Raw genomic sequence first — 9,061 nt, forward strand, 5'->3', positions numbered from 1 at the left:
TAAGGATCCGGCATTGCCATGAGCTGTGGTGTAGGTTGCAGACACGGCTCGGATCCCGCGTTGCTGTGGCTCTGGCGTAGGCCGGCGGCTACAGCTCCGATTCGACCCCTAGCCTGGGAGCCTCCATATGCTGAGGGAGCGGCCCAAAGAAATAGCAAAAAAAAAAAAAAAAATTATAGTTATGATATGGGTCAATACATCCCTAAAGAGATTGATTTCAACGTCTGATTACTTTGCCAACTTTTAAGATCTAAGTCAGTAACACTCTTTGAAATGAAATTTGTTTAACTTGGATGTTATGTGTGTTAAAAAAAATAGGATTTATTGTTCATCCTTGAAAAATGTATATTAAAGATCTTTTTGTTTTATGGATCTTCCTTAAAAATACTATAGTATCCAAACATCTAGGTCTTATTTTGTGGACCACAATCACTCTAATAAAATATGTGTCGATTCCCAGAATACTCTGTACATCAGTGAGAACCACTTATAGTAACACTGAGGAATCAGATCAGACACAATCTATATTTTATCAATTAAAATGAATTTCTGAGCCCTGGGCTGCTGAACAATAACTTAATTCACTTCTTTATTTAATATTTCTCATTGTTTTCTGAGCTACCGTGTCTACATTATAGTAATATTTTTGGTTCTATAGCCTTTGCTTTTAAGAGTTTTCCTATATATTTGGTTTTTGTTCAAATATTTTTTGGATGTCTCCCATATCCTTAACCTGGTGTGTCATTCCTGGAAGAAAAGGAACCCTAACTCTGTTGTGAGTTTTACAAAGGGAAAGAATAAACTGTTTTTGAAGTCACATTATAATTGACATAATAGGAGTTCCCATTGTGGCACAGTGGAAACGAATCTGGCTAGGAACCATGAGGTTGCAGGTTCAATCCCTGGCCTGGCTCAGTAGGTTAAGGATCCAGCATTGCTGTGAGCGGTGGTGTATGTTGCAGATGCAGCTCAGATCCTACGTTGCTGTGGCTGTGGTGTAGGCTGGCAGATGTAGCTCCAATTTGACCCCTAGCCTGGGAGCCTCCATATGCCGTGAGTGTGGCCCTAAAAAGCAAAATAAATAAATAGTAACAATTGACATGATAAAGTTTGGTAAACTGAGGACTAGGGGAGGAATAGCATTTCACCAGAAGAGTGAAGGAAGAAGAGAATTCTATACTGTCCTTGAGTTTTGACAAGGACTCTCTGGAAAGCTAATCCTCTAACATGGTGTTCATGAACTTGGCTGCATTTCCACACCCTTATATTCTTTTGTCTCTAGTAAGTTCACAGAGCAAATGAAAAGTACATATATCCCACCCAATAAAATAAGAGGTTACTTTTATTTAAATAAAATACAAGTGACAAATGTACATCGTTAACATTATCAGTACTTTAAAAAATAATGCAACCTTTATATCCCCTGGAGGTAAAATGACATTAGACACAGTGAGGTATAACTAATTTTCCCTAGTCTAGAAGTCACCAGGATAAAAGCCTCCTCAGTTATTAGAATTTCTGAGACCCTGGTCAAGTATGTGACCCGGTCCTGATCATTTGGGTCCACGCCAAATGAAAGGTCTGAGAGGGAAAGAGAAAGAGCACGAGAGGAAATTACAAATGAGGGAACTTTTGGCAACATTAATAAAGCTTATTATGCCACATTCATAATCTAAAAACACCCCTATCCAGCCCTGGGGTCTTTGAATATAGTAGGGTAGCAGCGGAGAAGTAGAAAAGAGATGGAAATTGTCATCCACTTTGACACAGAGAAGGAGAAAAATATCCTCTGAGTTAAGTAGCATGTCATTCCTCCTGGTCCAGGATTCCTTGCAAAGACCTATAATCCAATTACAAGAGAGTCCCACATCCACCTCCCAGTAATGTTTGCCAGAGGTGAAGGTCTGAGCGCCCCAGGAAGGAGTATACTCTGAACTTGCTGGGTTCCGGGTCGTGTCTCCATGGTCAGGACGGCAGCGCAAACGTCTCATGTCTTCAATCAGAGCCACGTGACAGTTTTGTATTTTATCATCCAAAGTAACATCCACTTCAGTAAAAAGAAAACAGCAAAGTCATCCAACAGAGTTTAAAAGTTCTAAGGGGCAGACAAGGGTAGCGCTGCTCTGGAATGTGTAACAACCTCATCTCTGAAACAAAACAAAACTGGTTTGTTTTATTTGCTGGGAATACGCCACCCCACCGGGACCACTTTCTAGGTGCCAGCAATTTAGTAATTGCTCACAAAATTCTGGAATTTAAAACAGTTAGCTCTCATGAGTGAATCGGTACTAGCTAACTCCAGAATACTCCTTTATCACAGGTGATTATACAGAGTATGTTACTGGAAATACAGAGAAAGAACAGAAAGGGCCTCTTCTCTATCTAAAGAGCCAGAAAAATCTCTAATCCTACAACTAGATGAGGGGAAACTTTGAGACTACATAAAAGATGTAGGATGTTAGGTTCTGGCTTATCTTCACTAATGCATTGAAAATTTGGGAGCTTGCGCATAGATGTCAAGAAAATAGCAAAGTGGTCCTTGATCCACTGAAATCCTCTTATTGATTGTCACAAAAAAATAAATATAACAGTAATAAATATACTATACATTATATTTCAAATATGATATTGTTATATTTAGTCTTAAATAGTGATCACATTGCCCAAGATAATGAGGACTTAACATTTAAATAGCAAAAGTAAAGTGAATGAAAAATCCACAAGTGCCTTTTTTTTTTTTTTGGCTGTGCCCACAGCATGCAGAAGTTCCCAGGCCAGGAATCGAACCCATGCCATGACAGTGACCTAAGCCACAGCAATGACAATGCCAGGTCCTTATCCACTAGGCCACCAGGGAACTCCTATGTACATTTTTAAAAGTGATTTCTCTCTCTCTCAGAATTCTACTGGAGCCACCACTGAATTAGAATCCACTTTACCCTATGTAAGGCCTGGCTTCTTTATGCACCAGGCTCACTCTCAAGTTTCATTTGCTTTAACTTACACTCTACACAGCAAATCATGGATTCAGTTTGTTTTGTGGTTGGACTTGTATATAAACATACTTTTAAGTTTTTTAAAAATCTTGCAATTTTTCAAATATAATCATTACATTCAATATTCAGGAAACCGTTAAGATGAGTCTAAGAATGTGGTCATCTGTGTATAAACACAGTGAACAACGAACTGTAAATTGAAATACACTGAATGAATATGCAGTTTTATAAGCCAGACTGTTGCAGTTTTTTTCTTTTTTAATTTTAACTTACTGAAAGTAATTATATAAGAAACCACTTGTTGTCATAATTTCGGAGGGCTGGGCTCAAGCCTTTTAGAAGTTCCCCAGCCAGAGGTCAAACCCTGGCTTTGGTTGCTGCTGGGAGAACACTGGATCCTTAAACCACTGCACCACGAGAGAACTCCCTGCTTGTTGTATTTGTTTGATTGTTTTTGATAGGCTTTCATTAGGTTTTTCTGACAGATGATCAACACATTATAAAGTTAATTATGAAGGTTTGCACATTAACTTGCTTCCCTGTTTTCTGAAAAGAACAATAGAGCAATGACTAGAGATCATCAGCATTTGCCCATTCATGTAGGAAAAATGACTGCCTTCACACAGAGTGCTACCTCTCACCTTGGAAGTTGTTAAGTCTTTCCAGCATCCCGGGGATGCTCCAAGTACTGAGCTGTGGGTCCATAGGTTGGGGCACGTGCTGCTGCATTAACTGACTCCTGTAAAGAAAAAGACCCACTCACTAAAAGACCCATTAGCAGTCCACTGATGATGCGTCATCAGAATTCTCATAATTAGGTTTAAAGGGTTATGAACTTAACTCCACAAACGGAGCAATGCTACAGTGGCTGTTAGATTTTATAACCTGCTTCCCTGCTCTTAGCACGTTAATCCTAGCAGGATAGGTCACTTCAATCATAATTGCGTCTGTTTCCTCCCTTCCAGCTTCCCTAGGGGATCCACACAGCAATTCTCGTTTAATTCCTAAAATCTAACATGTGCCAAATGGCTGGAACTTGCCGTCTGATAGGTATGGAGCATTGGCACTATAGTATGTTCTTGCATGAGGATTCCACATCACTTCTCAGCATCCTTCTACCTGCCGCTTCTCTGAGCTTATCTGCCTTTCCCATAGGAGACAATGAAAAATCCTCAAGTCATTAGGATATGGAAATTAAAGGCAGCTTCTACATTAAGCCTTACAACTGAAACTACACTCCACTCAACCCTGCTGTCACCTAAGGATAGACAATATAAATTTTTTTTTTGTATTGAAGCCTTTCAGAGAAGAAAGGAATAAATACAGAAAGAAATTTCTCATTAAAAAGGGAGGGTCCATCTCAACAGAAATAGCTTGTTCACTGTCACAATTACTGTGATTTGAATAGAGGAGCAATCTTACCTTTTCACTATGTCTCCTACATCCTGTAAAGACAAAGAGAGGAAGGCTTAGTTTTCAGCACAAGGTGGCTCTCCTGTTTAACTTTTTTTCTTTCTTTTCATGGCTGCACCCAGGCTAAGGATCAAATTGGAGCTGCAGCTGGGGCCTACACCATAACTCGAGGCAACACCTCAACCCACTGAGTTAGGCCAGGGATCAAACCTGCACCCTCATGTACACTATGTCAGGTTCTTAACCCACTGAGCCACAGCAGGAACTTCATGGCTCTCCTGTGTAGTCTAGTTTGAGGACATGAGATTATACTAAGAAATTCACTATCTCCAGTTTTTGTCATTGGGAAAAAATAATTTGTCATTTCCTTTATCCTTGTAAAGATGAAACCCAGTCTCACATTTACATACAGTTGATAAAATCATAATCGCGATAAAATTTAAAGATAGGAGATGTTCTTAGGGTGTACAAATGGCTGTGCTTTGTTGTAACCTACAGCAGAATTCACGGACTCCAAATTTAGAAGTTCAAAATAAAAAGAAAGCATACATCTCACATTTACACCTGTTACTAAGTGCAGGTACAAAGTTAAAGTACCTGTTCCCACGCTGCTCTCCTGCAGTTGGTCAAAAACTGTAGACCCAGTAGTTCCTTAGTGTATGAGGGGAATTCATTCTGATCCCAAACTCTGAAGATGCTCAAATCCCTTATATAAAGTGGTATAGTAAGGAATTCCCTGGTAGCTCAGTGGGTTAAGGACCTGGCATTGTCACTGCTGTGGCACAGGAATTTTCACATGCCATGGGAATGGCTTAAAAAAAATGGTCCAGTATTTCCACACACCATACATACATTTTCCTATATATTTTAAGCATCTCTAAATTACTTATAATACTTAATATAAGGTAAATGCTATGTAAATAGTTGTTGGCATTGGCAAATTCAAGTTTTGCTTTCTGGAAATTTCTGGATTTTAAAAAATATATATTTTCCAGCAGCGATTGGTTAAATCCCTGGATGTGAAACCTGTAGAGATATAAACGGCTGACTGTATAGTATAAGAATTTAGCAGAAAGTGTTTTTCTGTTTGTTTTTTCCTGAATCTGTCACTTGAACCTTTCCACATGGTCATCTTTCTTCCACATAAGGCAAAAGTGATTGGTCTCCAGATTATACTGGAGGAGCTAAACCTACAGTCAGAGAGTCAGAAGAGTCAGAACCTGGACCTTGGAACCAGAAAAATAATGGCGACCAAAGAGGATATAACTTCATTGGATATAAATACTTCTCAAGCAGCCTGGTGTTCAGCACCCTAATCCTTCCTTCGTCCTTACCTGGAGCATCTCCACATCTGCTTTAAGGCACATTTCCTTCAGCTCCCCGTATATTCTTCTCAGGAGTTTCCCCATGTGAATCATTCTGGTTACATTCCCCCTGAGTCGCTGAAAAACAATCTTGCCTTCAGTTGCCAAGATCTCTAAATGCCTTCGCTTTTCTTCCTGGAGATATTGACATACTTTCGGGTATTCTGCCCTTATCATCATCATCCGGTGATTTACAAAACCCTGCAGGGACATTGGATTAATCAGATCATGTATCTGGATGGTGTTAGCCTTCCCTTATCTTTTACTGTCTTTGTGTTCTGGATCACAGACTTGTCTTAATTCACTTGGGCTGCTATTGCAAAAGCACGAGAACAGCAGACATTTATTTCTCCCCAGTTCTTTAAGGTGGGAAATCCAAGATCAGCGCCGGCAGACTGGGTGTCTGGTGAGAGCCACTTGCTAGAAAGCCATCTTTTTGTTGTGTCCTCACATGGCAGAAAAGGCAAGGGACCTCTCCAGGGCTTCTTGTATAAGGATACTAATCCCATTCATAAGGACTCTGCCCTCATGACCTAATCACCTCCCGAAAGCCCCACCTCCTAACACCTTCACTTTGGGGGATGAGAATTTCAACATTTGAATTGGGAGGGGGCACCCACACTGTTTTCTCTGTTCCAGAAGGATGTGTTCTCAGAGAGCTGCTGCTTCACTCTCTTTGCTCCTGTAGATCTCTACCTAATGTCACCTTCAGATGGGGCTTCCCTGACAGCATACATTCCCTTAACCTGTGCAATTTATATACATCCCTGATTTAATTGTCTCCCTCATACTTCACAGATATGATGTATTATAAATGTTACTCTTTTATTTGCTGTATGACTTCTCTTGCTAGATTATAACCTGTGGAGGTCAGTAGTTGTTCCTGTCCATCTATCTCTTTGTTGGCCTACAACAGTGAGGAACACACCATACACCCACCTTTGGATGAATGGTTCATTAGGAAATCATCCTAAATGATCGAGATAATTTTACTATCACCCTTTGGTATTCTCACAGCACTATATACAGATTTCTGCTTAATGAAATATTATTCTCTAATATGGCCAGTTGATAGGTCGTCTTTAGAAGTGATTGTGTTCTTCAAAAATAAAATTAGAGCTTCCTTCTTCAATTTCAGGTTCTCAGTTCACATATATGAATCAATGAATGACACAACCCCAAATCCTTGGCTAGGCACTCACAATCTTGCAGTGGCCCTAATTACATTTCTAGCCTGCCTTTTACCCTAGGTACTAATCAGTAGGAGCTACTTGCTGGCCCCAGACAATTCCATGATTTGTCTCACTTCCATCTTTCTTGTTCCTTAGGTCTCTGTGCCATGAATACCCATGGACTTATAGATTCTACTAGTACATTAGCATCGGAATGGTTTTCACTTGTCTGAGAAGATTTTCTTCACATTCAGAATTTACTAAGCTCCTACAGAACTCTATTTGAACCTCCATCTCAGTGACCATGGCTTTCTCTTTTGTGATACTGCATTTTCTTGTCCCTGATGAAGTATTAGTGATAAATATGGTTTTATCAAGAAAATCAGGAAAAATCTTTTAGTTACGTATTGGGTTCATCTGATATGAAATCCTACACTGAAGGTCATGTTTTCCCACATGTAGCTCTCTCTGATCACTCTCTCAGGGGACACGGTGGTTCAACTCAAGTTCTTCTACTGTAAGTTACCAGGATATTTGTCCCAAGCTGGTTCCAAGGGATACAGGGTCTACTGCTTACCTCCCATACTCTGAATATGCTGGTCACTTTTTTTATATTTCTCTGATTTTCCTGTTTCTTTTTCCAAACAGACTTCATATGAATCAGAAGGTTCTCCTGCAAAAGAACTATAAGTTGGAGCACTAGAAAAGCAAATGTAGTACATTTCAGATACTCAAAAGAAGATATAAGGGAATGGATATGGGACAAACCATAAAAGAGAGCAAGGATGTCAGTGATTTTCCTTGGGAAAACTAACAGTCAAATCTGAGAGATCAACCAAAAATAGAGTTCCTGAATTTGGAAAATGTAATCTATTATCTGAGGAATCTAGCCCTGATATTATGGTAACCTGGTCCATTTTCAGAAGTGAATCTTACGTCATGTTTAATTTTGAAATAGGAATCCACAGTGGGTCTACGGTATTATTAGAAATCACTGGCCAGTGTTTCTAAATCTGCTATTGTTAGAACAAGATCGTTGTAATCATGATTGTAGTAGCCAATACCTGTTCTTGAAACTAGACACTTATCACCATGTTACTTACACCGAAATACCAGCACCCCAATCCTCATTCACTTTATCATCATTGCTCTCTTTCAGCCCAACAGAATTTCAACCTCAGGAGAGCAAGGATGTGGTCTAGGATCTTCACCCTTTATCCCTAGATTTTAGAATAGTACCTTCCACATGTGTTCAGAAATTCTATTTGTGTATTGCATAAAATCATCATCATTATCATCAATGTATTTTCCTCCTTGTCTGTCCAGTACAGGGTCCTCCCCATTTCAAAGTGCATTCAGAGATATCACTTACCCTGCAGTGCTCTGCAGCCTGCTTTATTGGATAGTGTACATGAGTGGCATGTTCTGGGGAATGAGAGCAGCATAAACACAGCAGGCTCTTGTTGGTTTGACAGAAGTAGTTCTTTATCACTTGGTGTTTCCGACACATCCACTTGGCAGAGCTAGGTAATTGGCAGACAACTGATTTTCTGGTAGGAAGAATATGTTCCTTAGCCAAAATAGTGCTCTTGAAGTCCATTGTTGGAGATATTGCCTTGCACACAGGGCAGCAAGTAGGGGTGTGGGCATCTTCCCACATGAGACAGAGACAGGGAGTACAAAAGCGGTGCCCACAGTTAATGGTGACAGGGTCTGTGAAACAGTCCTGGCAGATGGAACAGATGAACTCACTGGGAAAACACTGCACAGAAGTAGATTTCATGTTTCTGAGAAAAAAGGAAAAGACATTCTTTACCCTGGGCATGTGAGTTGAGTTTAAGTCTTCTCTCACTCATACACATATGTACTATAGCAGGAGAGGTCATGTTTTGAATAGGATGGGGAGGCACAAAAAGAGCCCTACAGACTAATAAAAAGTGTTACTATTTTCCGTCATTTCCAACATTCCATCAGTTCCATATTGGAAATTCACTATTTTTCACATATGTTTTCTCTTTCACAAAGATAAAAGAAATCAGAGGTTCTTGGCTCATTCATTGGCAATGGGTTATATTTTGTCTAAAACCATCACAATCTTTCCATTTTTTTCTCTCTC

At 39.8% G+C, this 9,061-nt stretch overlaps 1 protein-coding gene across 1 annotated transcript; it reads right to left on the reverse strand.

The window, feature by feature from the left end:
• Nucleotides 1–1,548: 1,548 nt before the first annotated feature.
• Nucleotides 1,549–8,728, reverse strand: LOC125111859 (tripartite motif-containing protein 77-like). Its single transcript, XM_047753991.1, has 6 exons — nt 8,318–8,728; nt 7,523–7,618; nt 5,744–5,974; nt 4,419–4,441; nt 3,638–3,735; nt 1,549–2,047 (listed from the first exon to the last, which is right to left on the reverse strand). Exons 1-6 carry the CDS (start codon nt 8,726–8,728, stop codon nt 1,554–1,556), a joined length of 1,353 nt encoding a protein of 450 aa, XP_047609947.1. The 3' UTR covers nt 1,549–1,553.
• Nucleotides 8,729–9,061: the final 333 nt, after the last annotated feature.

This window comes from Phacochoerus africanus, chromosome 11 (assembly GCF_016906955.1).
Source record: "Phacochoerus africanus isolate WHEZ1 chromosome 11, ROS_Pafr_v1, whole genome shotgun sequence".
Classification (NCBI taxonomy): domain Eukaryota; kingdom Metazoa; phylum Chordata; class Mammalia; order Artiodactyla; family Suidae; genus Phacochoerus; species Phacochoerus africanus.

Bases quoted from the DNA above. Each gene is read 5' to 3' on its own strand.
- LOC125111859 (XM_047753991.1), bottom strand. From the start codon at position 8,728: ATGAAATCTACTTCTGTGCAGTGTTTTCCCAGTGAGTTCATCTGTTCC. The intron at 5,975-7,522 runs GTAAGCAGTAGA...ATGTCCCTGCAG, and splicing joins GCATATTCAGAGTATGGGAG to GGTTTTGTAAATCACCGGAT. The intron at 3,736-4,418 runs GTAAGATTGCTC...TTTTCTTTACAG, and splicing joins GTAGGAGACATAGTGAAAAG to GAGTCAGTTAATGCAGCAGC.